Here is a 14956-nt window from a genome sequence, read left to right on the forward strand (position 1 = left end):
CACAGGACATTCCATGCTATTAAATCTTAAAGTGCTTTGTGTGGTGTGGGAATATCACATTCACCGGAGTTATATTCAAGTCCATCAGGTAATCTTTGCTTTTTTTTTTTTTAAATTCTTTATTTTCTGTTGTGCAAGGTATAACAATAGGCTTACTCAGCCACGATAGCAGTCGTAAGCGGTGACAGACAATAATCAAAAACATAGCATATGAATAGACGGCACAATTTTTAGGTTTTGTTGAGAAAAAAACGTAGACAGTAGATTGACATATCAATTAACATGTGAGTTTTCCTGTCTGACATGCACAATATTAAGGAGTTGATATAACAAGAGTTAACCGTTGCTAGGGTTTAAGGACCACTCTAGTGCTAGGAAAGCATACTCGTTTTCCTGGCACTAGAGTGCCCTGAGGGTGCCCCCACCCTCAGGGACCCCCTCCCGCCCGGCTCTGGAAAGGGGTAAAAACTTACCTTTTTCCAGCGCTGGGCGGGGAGCTCTCCTCCTCCTCTCCGCCTCCGTTCCTCCCCGTCGGCTAGCTGCGCGCGCATTCAGCCGGTCACATAGGAAAGCATTCACAATGCTTTCCTATGGACGCTTGCGTGCTCTCACTGTGATTTTCACAGTGAGAATCACGCAAGCGCCTCTAGCGGCTGTCAGTGAGACAGCCACTAGAGGAAATAGGGGAAGGCTTAACTAATTGATAAACATAGCAGTTTCTCTGAAACTGCTATGTTTATAAAAAATTAGTTAACCCTAGCTGGACCTGGCACCCAGACCACTTCATTAAGCTGAAGTGGTCTGGGTGCCTAGAGTGGTCCTTTAAGATAAGTAGGTACTAGCTAGGGAGGTTATACATGTTAAGATTTGACATAGCAATATCCAGTAGTACGGTTTGCAGTAGCTTAAAAAAACAAAAAACAAACAACAAAAAAACACTATGTATGCTGGTTAGTGAGACTAACAGTAAGTTTACAGAATAGGGAGACTTAGTGAGGTGTCAGTAAAGCTTGGAGCGTAAACATGCAAAAAAATAAAATAAAATTATGTTAATCTGCTAAGGTATGCGTGGCTAAACGGTACATGCTAATGTCAAAGACAGAAAAAATTGAGTTCATGCTGGTCTATCTGTTTCCGCCTGTATATTGACTGTCTGCTGGTATTCATATAAACGGTATAAAAGAGTTTGCTAGGACTATCAAGTTGTTCTACACAGTGGTGTACAGTAACTAACATGTGAATCAGCGTGATGTGTACCGTGGAGAAATAACAATAAAGTTAACGCAAAGGCGAGGTTTACAGTAGATTATAGATTTCAGTAGGTAGTAAAACATGGCATTGACATGCTTGTGGTTAGTGGTGAGCATGTTAGACTAATCAAGCATATTATAAAATAGTTGCACTTAAGTTTATATTCATAGAGGAACATGTATTAGTGGTAGGTTGCCAGACACGCAGGCTAGTTGGCATGGGAATGGCCAGTAGCAGGCTGTCTAGGGACACAACCAGTGGGTGTGAGAAGACATAGTGATATTATGTAGAGATTAGGAATAGTTGCTTCGGTATGAGAAGGCACATTGATATCAAGCAGAGATTAGGAATAGTTGCGTCAAGCAAAACGTTAGAGCAATACTTAATGTGAGAGTCCTGTGTAGATTGTCCTTCTCAGCGTGGAAAGTTGTAGAGGGGATTAGTCAGAGAGAGTCAGTAGGGCAATATAACCGGGTGCACTGAGAGTCTGTGTTGTTGCTTAGGAGCCGTAAGCCAACTCCACAGTCCCGGCCCAGCAAGACAAGAGCACCACTGTTTGGTAAGGGGGCTAGTGGGGCTCCGCTGCCCCTTTCCGGTCCTCGTCGGGGGTCTGCTCCAGTTGTGACCCACAATGTGTGCAGTCTCTCAGCTACTCGAGGTGCAGCGTGGACGGTAGCGGGTAAGGCCGTGCTGCCTTGTGTACTGCCTGTCAGGTCTGGTGCGGCGCTTGTATGTCTTCTGTGTGTTCCTCCCGGTGTCGGATCACCACCATCAGGTATGTGGGCTGTCCTACCAGTATGCTTATGCATCTTTACTGGTCGGCTCCAGAAGACTGCCGCCTTGCTTTTTTTGTCGCTTTTCGGGTCTCTGGTTGCCTTTTGTCTGTTAGTTTCTCGAAGCCTCTGTCCCGCTGTGCGATTCGGTGCCTGTGGTGACTGTGTCATCTTCCGTGTGGTTCTGCTTAATTGAGTGTGCTTTCGGGTGTTGGGCACCATCACTGGGGACAGTAGAGCTTCCAGTTTCTCCCAGAATATTTGGAAGGCCCTGTCTATACGGCTCTCCCCCTCTGGCTTCTCGTTTAGGATGCTGAAGGAGCATGCTACCTCCTCCATTTTAGGAGCTTCTTCCACCGAGTTTCTCCTTTGCTTTACAGGCTTATTTCTGTGAGTCTGTGCTGTGTTGTCCCCGTTATCCAGGGGGGACCGGGATGACCCCCACCGGTCCATAGGGGGGGGAGGTTGTGCTACAAGCTTACTGTTAGACGTGTGCGTATGGCGGGAAAGCGTCCGCCTTTCTCCGCCACCTCCCTCTGTAGGCCCCAGTCTGCCTGGACATCGAGCGTGGTGTCCCTGGGTTCGGGTCGGTTTCCCAAGTCCAGTGGGCCCACTTGTAGGAGGGTGAGCGCAGTGCAGTTTGAGATATTCGCCGTTGTTATGCTCGGTGCACAGGAGCTGATTCAGAGCACGTCTGCCCTGTTCGCTAGTCAGGCTCCGCCCCCCCTTCTTTGCTTTTTTATTATTGGAAAGTCTCTATAAATTACTTCCTGTGAGGGTAGTCAGGGCATTCCTGTCACCATAACCACTTCACTGGGTTGTTTTAGTATCCTGAGTGGCCTTTTAATAAATAGATATCGCAGTAAAATAATTTGAAGGTGAGTGACACCCAGTGGTGGAAGCTGGGAGTTCTCCAAGTACAGCTGTGATGACACTAATTATCGATTCAGTGTTATTTACTGGACAACCACCATCTGTTAGATCTCTTTATCTGGTCTAATATATTAGATTAAATAAGATTTAGTAATTTTTTTTCTGTCAATCTATGGCAGCATTACTAATGGGTAGCTCATCCTCTCTTGGTTAATAGTACAGGAAATAGAAATAAAGATTATAAAATAAATCTCTCTCTAATCAGCAGTCTTTTATGGTCCTCATGGCTATTGGACACTTCCTATAGCATGGTTCTATATGTATTTTTTTTACATTTCTTATAAGTTTTGTGACAAATCTCCACTACTCCGACTGAGTACCTCTGCCCAGTTCGCTTCCTAGCTGCCATCATGGACCTGAAACGTTTCAGCCCCAGCCGCCAAAGTTTGGCAGAGGTCATGGAGGACTTCTTCCACCCTGGACCAGGCTGCATCTTTCTCCATCCAGGCAGGTAACGTCCCCTCTGCCTTTGCCTCTTTAGCTCCTCTCCCAGGCAGATATTAACACTTCACTTCTGTCTACATTGTGTACAGCTACTGCCTTTACAAAGGCACTTGTGAATCTCAGGCCTGCCTAGCTCTTATTTTAATATGTCCAAGAAATCAGAACCAAAGCAGCCAGCCAACAGGTCCAAAGACGATTACGGAGATCCCTGAATAAAGCGACCAGTACACAATGGAACTAACACACACAGCTTTATGTTCACCCAGGACTAGCCCATATTCACATTACATTAAACGTATGGGGACAAACTCAATTTAATAAAATTAAGCATATCATATAGAAAAATATACCGGGACTCATAACACTAATATATTCATAAAAAGAGGTGGGGAAGACAATAACTAACAAGAAGTATCAGCCCTGATGGCATGAATGTTGAATGGCAATATTTACAAGGATTTAGGATGTTCAGAGACAGTGTCTAGCTTACTTCAGATTAGAAAATAAATAAATAAATAAATAAAAATCAACTTCTGCTACGTATCACAGAATTTGGATGGTTTCCCTGAATGGGCTCAATCCAGAAATTGTCAACTTCTAGCCCCTTCTTGTTGATGTTCTAGAATTCCTCCAGTATGGCCTTGGTAAGGCTTTAAGTCTCACAACACTTCATTTACAGATTTCACTGTTATCAGTTCTTAAGGGTGTCCAATGGTTCTTAGAACCTATGGTTGCAAGATTTAGGACTCATGAAAATCAGACATCCATTAAGGACATGGTTGCCACAATGGGATCTTCCCTTAGTCCTTAGGGCTCTATCTTCTCCTCCATAAGAACCCATCCAAGACATTTCGGATTACCTCCTCACTTTAAAAGCCATTTTATTAGTTGCTGTAACCTCAGCCAGATTATTATTGGAATTTCAGTCCCTTTCGAGCCTGGACCTGTATACTATTTTTCATCAAGATATCGTCCTTCACAGTACTCCTGAATTCAGGCAGAAGATTATTTCGGAATTTACGTTTATTCCTTATTCACAAAATGGATGAACAAGCTCATTGGCACACTTTGCATGTGGTGAGTTGTCCTTCAGTTTACTTACAAAAGAACTAAATGACTCTTTTTTTACATAGTTCCTGGCAAACCGATTTGAGCAGATGGATAGAGACCATAAAGCGTATTAGACTGAAAATATTGAAATCCAGAATGGAATTAAGGCTAATTCCACTAGGTCTCTCTCTACACTTTGTTTGCAACTGCAGCAAAGATTACTGTTGAGAGCATTTGCAAGGCAGCAACTTGGACTTCAGTTAATTCACTTATGAAGCATTATTGTCTTGATGCCAGGGCTGCTGAGGACGCTCAGTTTGGTTGTGATGTCCTCAATTCTGTTATTTGAATTAAAAACTGTACTTTTGCATTTGCAAATGCGTGTTTTGTGTATATTTTAGGTCCCACCCATTATGAAAGGGTCTTCGCTTGGGTATTACCCATTAGGGATGCTGCCATGAATTTTCCAGGAATATGGAAGTTTTATATTTATACTAACCGTAATTTTTGGTTCATAGATCTAGGGCAGTGTCAGTGTCTCCCCCTCCCCCTCATGGACTTGTTAGTAGATTGAGGGTTAGTCTCTTTATAATCTTTGTTTCTATTTCCTGTCCCATCATTCGAGAGGGGAGGAGCTACCCTTTAGTGATACAGTCATGGATCTATCCAGGAAAAGAAAATTACAGTTAGTATGAATACATTTTACTTATTTATTACTACTCTTTCCAAGGACTGAAGATTTATGAGCCTCAATGTTAACATTTGAAGGAAACTCAGCAATACAAAATAGCATTTCTAAGTAAAACATTTCTTAGTGTGTTTGTGCCATGGATGCCCGCTATTGCAGGTCTATGGCCTTATGCCGATTTGCAATGATAAGAAATCATGGGTATACAATTTACATCTAAATAAAATGTAGGCTAATTTTAATATATATATATATATACACACACATATACAGACACACTTACATACACACATATATATTTATATAGCTTTCAGGGTGATGGCATTCATGTATGGAAGAAGAGGCAAGTATGCCATCTTGTGGCCTGATGAGGAATTACTATCTTTAGAATTGAAACTCCAGTATATAGTCTAGCCTATGGTGACGCCTCACCATAGATATATCCTTGGATGACACCTCACCATATTCTTGGATAGGGCAGACGGTGGAAGAGAAAATACAAAAACCAACAACTTATTGCTCCAACTTGCAGGTCATGTGATCAGTGATCTCAAACCAAAAATAAATGTGCTAACTCAGAGATAACATGTCTACATGAAATCTTCCAAACTTGCTGACACTGGTCATGTGCTGTGTTACTGCCATTATTTTATTAAACAACAATTAGCAAAATAGATAGGACAGATTCTATAAGTAAATGCCAGAGAGCCAATGCACTGCCCATATTTGGCGACTAGCCGACTAGAAAAGCCCCCAGACGATCATTTTATTATAAGCAAACTTTAACTAGGAATAAAAGGTCACATGTTTAGCGCGGAGCACAATGACAGGTGCAAAGAGTGGAGCCTATAACATTGACTGACATGGATCCAACACAGAGGTCTTCAGTTCCAGGATAGAGGTAAACACAATGGCTCGATATCTACATTGACACTTTATTTTTCATACCTCACAAACATATATTTGTTAATTATAACAAAACAGTTTGGTCAAATGAAAAGCCAACCAATGGACAATTATTTCCAAAAGCATAGACTTATTTGGCATTTACAAAAACTACATCTACGTATGCAAAAATATATCCACTTCGTTTGTATTGGGTAGGCGATCATGTGACATGAGATTTACTAACCCCCCCATGTTAAATAGGTTTCCCTTTACAAGAGGAAACTCTGACAGAGCGAACTTTAAACTTCAGTTCTGCTTCAGAAGGAGCAGAGAGAGCATGGTTGCTTGAGGAAAGTCTATTGCTTCGCAGATTACTGGACAAGCTGCATTTAAAAAGCTTTGAAGTGCTTTCTGTACCATGAGAGAACTGAGCTTGTTTTTGAGGCCTAACATTACCAATACTCTGAATCTTTGAGTTGGTTTCCAGGGTTGGCAATACTTTCTTTTGCGGAAAGCTCATAACCGGTCTCTTCTTGACTCTTACATCTTGTTTTCGAGCAAAAGATAACCCTTCTATAGCACTTGACCTTGTAAATCTTTCAGCAGCAAGAACGTCGTGGTGAAAATTCCCTTTGTTACAACGGTTTTCTCGAGCATCTGTACTTTTAACGTGTTCTGCAACTGTTGTTTCCTTAATGCGTAGTGGTGTATGCAATGGCTTTATTTTTCCTGGAGATTTTGCAGGCATGCCAGTGGCTGTCTGAGGCCTTAACTTACTGCTTTTTAATTTTTCTGTTTGCACCGTTTGTATCTGAAGCCATTCCAACTGGAGGAGACGGTCTATGTACCTCTCCAAAAATCCGGATGCTGTTGTTGGTAAGATAGGCTTTCCCTCTCTGTTAACAAATGTTGCTAGATGGGGCAAGTTCCAAGAATTAAAAGGTGGCGGCAGAAAATCTGGGAAATTATAGTCCCCATCTTCTGCAAAACAATGATCAAAATAGCCTGGCTCAATTTTCTCTGCCTGCAGGTTCAGCTCTGGGGGCGAGCGAGGGGAAGGAGGGATGAGAATACGCTCAGAGTCTGAGAGATCACTTGCACTGTCTTCGTCCTCTTTTATAAAGCTGAGGGAATCAAAATCCAGGAATAATTTCTCTGAAGACTCCTTTTCCAGTTGTGAGGTGCTGATATTGGAGGAGACCAGTCGGTCCGCAGGGATCCAAGCTGGTTTTGGTTGTGCCATCTCTTGCAATCCATCTCTAAAAGTTCCAGTCTCTGTGTCTAGACTTCTTTCAGAATATCCCAATTTTCTCTCTCTACATTCTTGGTCTTTTGGGTAACAAATATTCCTAGTCCTATGGAACAAGATAGAGTTATTACAAAACATAACCTCAAAGTTTTCCATAAACAGGGCGTTCGTGTATGTAAGCAAGCATGCATATATATATATACATACACACACACACACACACACTTCATAAGGGCAGTTTTTAAATAGGTCTGGTTGTCAAAAACATTCATAAAATATTTGACACACAGTAATTAAAGGATATGTTGAATAATCATAAGCTCTTGCAATTACTGCAAAGTGCATGTTGCTTAGAATCCCCTGATCACTCTCTGCTGATTTACAACAGCAGTCTTATGCACAGTAGAAAATGAGAGCCAACCCGTAAACTGGACTTGCACGGTCTGTGGCTTTTCACTAAACAGTGAGCCAGCTTTGTATATAACCTGAAAGCCAATAATTATATATAGTTACAAATTGGCTACAACTTGGGCTGGGGGAGGGATTTTTGAGAGAGTTAAATGAGCACTATAGAGTCAGGAACACAAACATGTATTCCTAACCCTATAGGGTTAAAACGACCATCTAGCCTCCCTGTCCTCCTCATGCCTCCCTAAAATAGTAAAATCTTGTTTGTATTCAAACCTGATGCTGCAGGCTTTGTCACGGTTTCCTTTTGACCTGCCCACTGCCTGCTGACATCAGCAGAAGTGGTGGCCTGATCCAATCACAATGCTTCCCCATAGGATTGGCTGAGACTGAGAAAGAAGCAGCTCAGGGGAAGAGCCAGCACAATTCAAACACAGCCCTGGGAAATCAGCATCTCCTCATAGAGATGAATTGAATCAATGAATCTCTATGAGGAAAGTTCAGTGTCTGCATGCAGAGGGTGGAGGCACTCAATGTTTGGATGCATTTTAGACAGCCATGACCCAGGAAGGATCTCTAACAGCCATCTGAGGAGTGTCCAGTGAAGTTATCACTAGGCTGTAATGTAAACCCTGCATTTTCTCTGAAAACCAGAACAAATTCAATAAGCTGTAGTTCAAGCATGTCAAACTCAAAGTCTGGATCGGGCCACATAAACAAGGTTTAAGTTTATGTTGGCCGCAAAAAAACAAACAAAAAAACCATAAATTTTCATAGAAACTCAGCATGCCCCTCTACTAAACCACAGCTCCCCCCCCCCCCACTAAACCACAGCACCCTGTGCAATTCTGATCCTCCCGTTGACACAAACATAGACACACACATACATACTCACTGACAGACACACAAACATACTTGCAGACAGACACACAGTTTTTTTTATTGCTCCTTACCTTATGGAGCTGATGTGGGGCCTCTCCCTGGGGTCCTTCCTGCTCCCTTGCGCACAGTTTAGGGGTGCCGGAATATGACATCATATTCCGGCGCCCGGCTTCACTTCAGACAGTGCGCGGGAGGGAGGAGTGAGAAGCAGAAAGGCTGAGCTCCTTTGCTGCATCCACCTTCCCTTCCACCCTGGCCGGGTAAGTGTTAGCAGAGTAGGCACCTGCAATGTGGGGAAAGCAGGTGCCTACTCTGCTATAACACCAGCATGTACTCGCAGCTCGTTTGACATGCTTGCTGTAGTTGTTCTGGTGACTATAGTGTCCCTTTAATAAAATCTCCAAACAGATTTAGATGCTGCCAATTGGAGCATCTTATCGTCGTGTGGAAGGGACCCGCTTGCACCTGCATTGAGATCCACTAAGCAGTGGACAATCTCTAGGAATGGTCCTTTTATTTTTTATGTAAATTATTTTGCAATATTTTTAATAGATTATATAACGCATTCAAAATACAATGTGAATTTTGCATTGGCAAACTCTATACATAATAAGTGACATAACAGATTTGAGGCTTGGATGTAATTTAATTTGAAATACATTTCTAATGCTGATTTGTACCTAAATGAGAGCTGAGCTTTGCCAAAATGCTGGTTTTCCATGGCAGAGAGAGTTTGCATTGAAGGCTCTCATTCACAAACACCTGAAATGAAAAATACAAATATCAACTGGGATAGACAAAATGAAAACATTAACATAATGGCCAAAGTGGGTTTCAATGGACAGATCAGATACTTATATTGACTTCGCTTTGTGAGACAAGGCAGAAGTAGAGGGGAACTGAATTTAGGGCATCAAACTAAATTATTCAGAAGTTTATAACACTGCAGCGGACTAGGCAGAGGGGACGATACCTGCCTGGAAGGAGAGAGCTGTAGCTTGGTCGGTTGGAAGAGCTCCAGAGAGACCCCAGTTAAGCTTCGGCGACTGGGACTTAAAACGTTCCAGGGTCCCTGCAAGCGGCTAGGAAGCAGACGGGAAGGAACTCAGTCGGAGTACAGGAACTCCGTCACAGTTCATACAGACCACCAATTAAAACCAGTAAAATAGAGGACAATGCATCTATGCAACCACTCCACTAAACACTGTATTAAGAACTTGTGCCTACAAGTGGAATTATAAATAAAAAAATAAAAAAAGTATATGTAAGAGAATTAGGAAGTCATCCCTACTTGGAGTATATGAAAGGATCCTTCAGATATATACTTGCCCATTTGGACAGACAGGGATTGAAAACTAGTATCATGTATGATGTGGCACAGCAGGGCAACAAGAAAGTGATCTGTGCCTAACCTGCTACACTGTGGCAGAGCTCTGTGACCCTTTAAATTTCTTACACTTCCGAATCCACCTGTTTAACAGTATAAGCACGCTGGAATATGCAATGTTTTGCCAATAGGCCTCAGTAATGTGTATAAGGCCTTTTGGATGAAACATGGCACATTTTATGTGTGTTTATCAATGTATTCACCCTGTTGAACCTGTGTATTGTTCACTAGTGTTTGCAAACTGACAGGTTCAGCTGATTGAAGAATCGGGTCATATACTAAAAAGTAGGGTTGATTCTCTCCCCCCCCCCCATTTTGTTTTTACATATACTTCATTAAAAAAAAATCACCAAAACATTTGTACATTTTTCCAACGCAACTATTTTAGCCTCCATTTTCAAATATATATCTTCTCCCCGGACCTCTCCCCTGGTGTCCTGCAAGGTGTCACTGCTTGCCTTTCTTTCATCTCTGACTGGATGTCTTCCTGCTTTCTGAAACTCAGTCTCTCTAAAACTGAACTCCTTGTCTTTTCTCCTCCTTTGCGCTTCCTTCAAGTTAGTGGTATCCACACAAGTCCATCCTTGCAAGCGCGCTGTCTTGGTGTCATACTTTATTCTGGCCTCACCTTTGAGCCTCACATCCATTGTTGCCAAATCCTGTAGATTCCATATTAAAAACATAGCCTGATTTTCCTCTCTAATCGGTCTTCTCACACCTCACCCCTCTGTCAGTCCTTACATTGGCTTCCTGAATCCTATAGAAGTCAATTCAAAGTGCTAACCCGTACCTATAAAGCACTGAACAATTCTAGCACTCATATCTCTTCACAGATCCATAGGTATGCCCCTTCTCGGTCTCTCCACTCTGCCAGTGACCACCTCCTGTCCGCTTCTCACACCCGTACGGCCAACTCGCGCTTGCAGGACTTCTCGTGGGCAGCTCCTTTCCGATGGAATAGCCTTCCTACCGTCAGACTCTCCCCTAGTCTTCAATCCTTTAAGAAGTGCCTCAAAAAACCCATCTCTTTAGGAAAGCTCCCAGAGTAACCTCTACCTCACATACCTGTCTCTTGCTCTCTCCAAAAGGGCAGCACTTTATTCTCTCCTCTAGCTCTGCTTCACTCCAACCTTGTTTGATTGCTATTTCCTGTCCTAATGGGTTTTATACCCCATCTCCTATAGACTGTAAGCTCGTTTGAGAAGGGCCCTGTTCAACCTAACGTTCCTGTAAGTTTTCTTGTAATTGTCCTATTTATAGTTAAATCCCCCCCCCCCACCACCTCATAATATTGTAAAGCGCTACGGAATCTGTTGGAGCTATATAAATGGCAACAATAATAATCATAACTTGCTTGTTACAGAATAAATCCCTAAATTATGTGCTACTTTAAATGAGTAGAGAATAAACAAGAGTTAGACATATTCAGCAATGTAAAAAAAAGAAAAGCAGTGAGGTATGGCAATATATGTACCTACTGTCATGACATCAAAGTGTCTGGCCTCTGACTCCCAATACATTCGAGGGCTCTCCTATATCCTGGATTGCATTGCGTATCATTGCCGTTACAGGATGTAGCACATTTGACAGGCTGCCAGGATCTCTGTTAAAGAGGTACAAGGAATGAACCAGTGTGATTAAATAAACAATATGCATTCATCCAAAGATCCCTTTTATTTTGATGTGACAAGGGGCAATCCTCTCTACATGGATGGATAGAATGAACATTCTCTGCTTCTATCTACGGCTAAATGCCCCCAGCTTGTGGCGTTTGCAGCACTTGAACATTCAGCTTGCTAGCTACTGTCACCTGGTACTGTCTTGATGTCACTGCTGTAACACGATGTAAATAAAGGACATGGCTCCTCCTAGCTAACCTCAAAGGAATACAAGGCACTATGTTTGCAAAGCAGTATGGGGAGGGCACAGCAAGGATACCTGCTCCAGCGTTGGCTGGATAGCTAGCATAACACCAGGTAGCAGGGGGGCACAGGGTGTGCAGTTCTTGATGCCTATATTATACAAGAGACTGATATAAACACAAAGTATCCGTAGCAGTCACATGCATAAGTACAGGTTGCTTGGTAAATAGAGTTACTATAATCTGCATTGTAATGTATACAGGCTGCTTCCTGCCAGTATGTCTCATGCCTCATAACACGTTGATACTATTTTTGCTCAAGCTCTGTCCTCTGAATACATCAATCTTTTCAACCCGACATTTCAGTTTCCTGCAGCAATGAGAGGCTGGTCCCTGAACCTAGGGAGGCAGGGAGAAATAAAATGACAGGCATGTCACTGCTCCAATGGAAACAAAGAGCATTCTATTGCGGCCATCTCACAGCAGCATAGCCAGCCCTCTGCTTCAGGTCTGGGAAAATATGCAAACTCAGGAAACAAAAGAGTTTATCTGCATCAGGCTGTCAGCTAACCAGTTACTTCATTTCCAGCAATCTCTTCCGGGTTGACAGGCAGCACAGAGAGAGCAGCCACTGCAGAGATCCTAACACTGGCCAAAGCACAGAGATTAGACCTGCTTGCGGTGTCTTCCAGTGCAGTTTCTACCAAGAATCAAAGGTCTTGGCTGCAGTGTCTGTATGGCACAGAAGGGGTGGCAACGGAGCTGTAATTGCAAGTAACTGCCATGTTACGCTCCTATGGATGAGCTGGAACCTGATCAGATGCTACAAATATATTCGGAAAGAATACCAACCTAGTGCGTGTTAAGGGGCACAGCAAGACTGGGGGGAAAGCCACTTGTGATATCAGGAGTCTATTCCTAATCCACTGCCATCTCACCATGTCTTTCAAAATACACCCTTTCCCAACGAATCGCAACGTTAAGGAGCAAGTTGAGCTCTGCATGCCACGCAGCCTTAGTTATATTAACAATCTGTACCAGAACACACAACTGGTAGAAGGCTTTGGTGAGCGAAGAACCCACAATACATTTGCAAAAGATCATCTTCCCAGAACCCAAAGCACAGCAAATACCAGCTGTGACCCTCAACTAAGGCCCATCATGCGCAGGAGAACCAAATCTCTGCCCAGCTCTCCTGAAAGGAAGATTGCCACCAAGTGTTATCCAAGATGCCACCGAGTGAGGTTTGCGGATTCCCTTGGCCTAGAGCTGGCAGAGGTTAAAATTTTTAATGCTGCGGATTACCCATCCATCCCTCTGCATGTTCTCTCCAGGCTTTCGATTAACTCAGACCTATGCTGTAGCCAGGACTTGGTGTTTGCCATCCAGTTCCTGCAGCCAGACTTCCAATCTCCAGCCGAAAGTGAGGGCTTCACCGAGCGCCTGCAGAGGAACAGCGTCTGCCTGGAGCATGTTGTGAGCTCAGAGGAACTGGGCATCTCTGGGACAATCAGAGTTGTGAACCTGGCATTTGAAAAATACGTCTCAGTCAGGTATTCATTTACAGACTGGAAAACCTATTATGAAGTCAGCGCAACTTGGAAGAAATCCAAAGATGCGAGCTCAGATGTATTTTCATTTGGAATACCACTTCCCCCTTACCTCCAGCACATATGTTCAGCGGTACAAATAGCGATCAGGTACCAGGCTGCAGGTAAAGAATACTGGGACAACAACGAGGGGAAAAACTACAGCTTTACGTACAGGAGTCATGTGTTAAAAATGCCCAGAGACATGGAGCAGAGCTGGATTCATTTCATCTAAACTCTCGATTTTAGTGCTAAAGAGCAGAGCTCGGGTTCAGCTTTCTAGTGCTTTCTGTTTTATGGTATCCACACTGGGAATCCTGTGATCAATCTAGAGCCAGCACTGCTGTTATTGTATAAGGTAAACAGCAGCGGTTAAAGGAACAGACTTGTTTTTAGTTATGGTTTGTACACTGAAGGACGCACTGAGAACTGGAGTGAAAGATGTGACATTCGTATATTGTTAGGCATGGCATTGCAGGAGACAGAAGATATGATGTTCAGTTTATGGGCGTTTTATATTTAAAATTCAGGCTTTAAGGGCTGCTATGGATTTCTGCTGAGCCTTACTTTATCATAGTAGTATCCAAAAGCTTCAACAGATCAATCACCTGTGTTAAAGCAGGAATTCTGAACTTTCCATTGAATGATGGTAAAAATGTTTGCTCTGAGATATGAAATGTTATATCTCTGTAAGATAAAATTACAACAGGGCTCAAAATGTGTCCTACACTAGTAAACAAGCCAAAAGGTTATGTGCCGCTACAAGCTTTGAGGGTTTATGGCTAATTACTCACCAGGGGTGAATTTTCACTTGTAATGGCTAGAGGCAATTTAAAAGCCTGATTACAGTATTTACAAATGTCGGTGTAGGTATGCTAGTTGTAACATAAGGCATAACAACGCATTCACGGTGTCACCTTAAAAAGATCTTCAGACACAAGCGGTCACAGACTAGTGGAATGCTACTTAAAGTCACACCCTCTAAAGTTGCAATTTAAACTCACACAGGTTAACTGCAGAATATGGGTAGCTCATTATCGGACTCCATTATGTGCACTTTTACTGCCCGTCTTCTGGTAATAGTCCATTGCTTAGTCAAAGGGCATGAATTATTTTGACTACAGGGTGACACCTGGCACTGCAAAGGTTTTAAAAAAATAAAAAGAAAGTATATAATCAGTATATAAAATGCCAGCTCTGGCACCGACTGCAAGCAACTATGCAGTATTACAGGTAGTTACATTTTAGGTTTCTGACGGCTATTTAAACAAGAACGTTCCCTCTAAGGACAATTTGTAAGTAGTTTAAATGTTAGCAGTATGTGTGTTCTTATACAAAGCATGCAAGCAAAACATTAAGCATATTACAGCAATGGTTCAGTCCACTTTGTACATTAAAAAATGGCCATAAAACTACATACAGCTTATCACGCATTCCTTTTACACATACAGAGTTATTCACTGAACTGTGAATTATTAGAAATACAAAGTGAATTTTAAGGATAACAGCTGAGCTGGAAAAAGTAGGTTCTCAATTTGGCTATTTAAGCATAA

General features: G+C 42.6%; 2 protein-coding genes across 6 annotated transcripts; one reads left to right on the forward strand and one right to left on the reverse strand.

The window, feature by feature from the left end:
* Positions 1–6054: 6054 nt before the first annotated feature.
* FAM217B (family with sequence similarity 217 member B) lies at positions 6055–13220 on the reverse strand. Of its 5 annotated transcripts, none has more exons than XM_063459619.1 (4): positions 13120–13220; positions 11432–11556; positions 9247–9328; positions 6055–7382 (listed from the first exon to the last, which is right to left on the reverse strand). In XM_063459619.1, the coding sequence occupies exons 3-4, from the start codon at positions 9303–9305 to the stop codon at positions 6281–6283; spliced, it is 1161 nt and encodes a 386-aa protein (XP_063315689.1). In that variant the 5' UTR covers positions 9306–9328; positions 11432–11556; positions 13120–13220; the 3' UTR covers positions 6055–6280. The 5 variants fall into 5 exon arrangements, with proteins under 5 accessions (XP_063315689.1, XP_063315691.1, XP_063315690.1 ...); XM_063459621.1 differs by lacking the exon at positions 13120–13220 and adding an exon at positions 12052–12140; XM_063459620.1 differs by lacking the exon at positions 13120–13220 and adding an exon at positions 11764–12026.
* On the forward strand, positions 12220–14029 carry PPP1R3D (protein phosphatase 1 regulatory subunit 3D). Its single transcript, XM_063459622.1, has one exon. The coding sequence runs from the start codon at positions 12754–12756 to the stop codon at positions 13636–13638; it is 885 nt and encodes a 294-aa protein (XP_063315692.1). The 5' UTR covers positions 12220–12753; the 3' UTR covers positions 13639–14029.
* The last annotated feature ends 927 nt before the right edge of the window (positions 14030–14956 follow it).

The sequence above is a fragment of the Pelobates fuscus genome, chromosome 6 (assembly GCF_036172605.1).
Source record: "Pelobates fuscus isolate aPelFus1 chromosome 6, aPelFus1.pri, whole genome shotgun sequence".
Classification (NCBI taxonomy): Eukaryota; Metazoa; Chordata; class Amphibia; order Anura; family Pelobatidae; genus Pelobates; species Pelobates fuscus.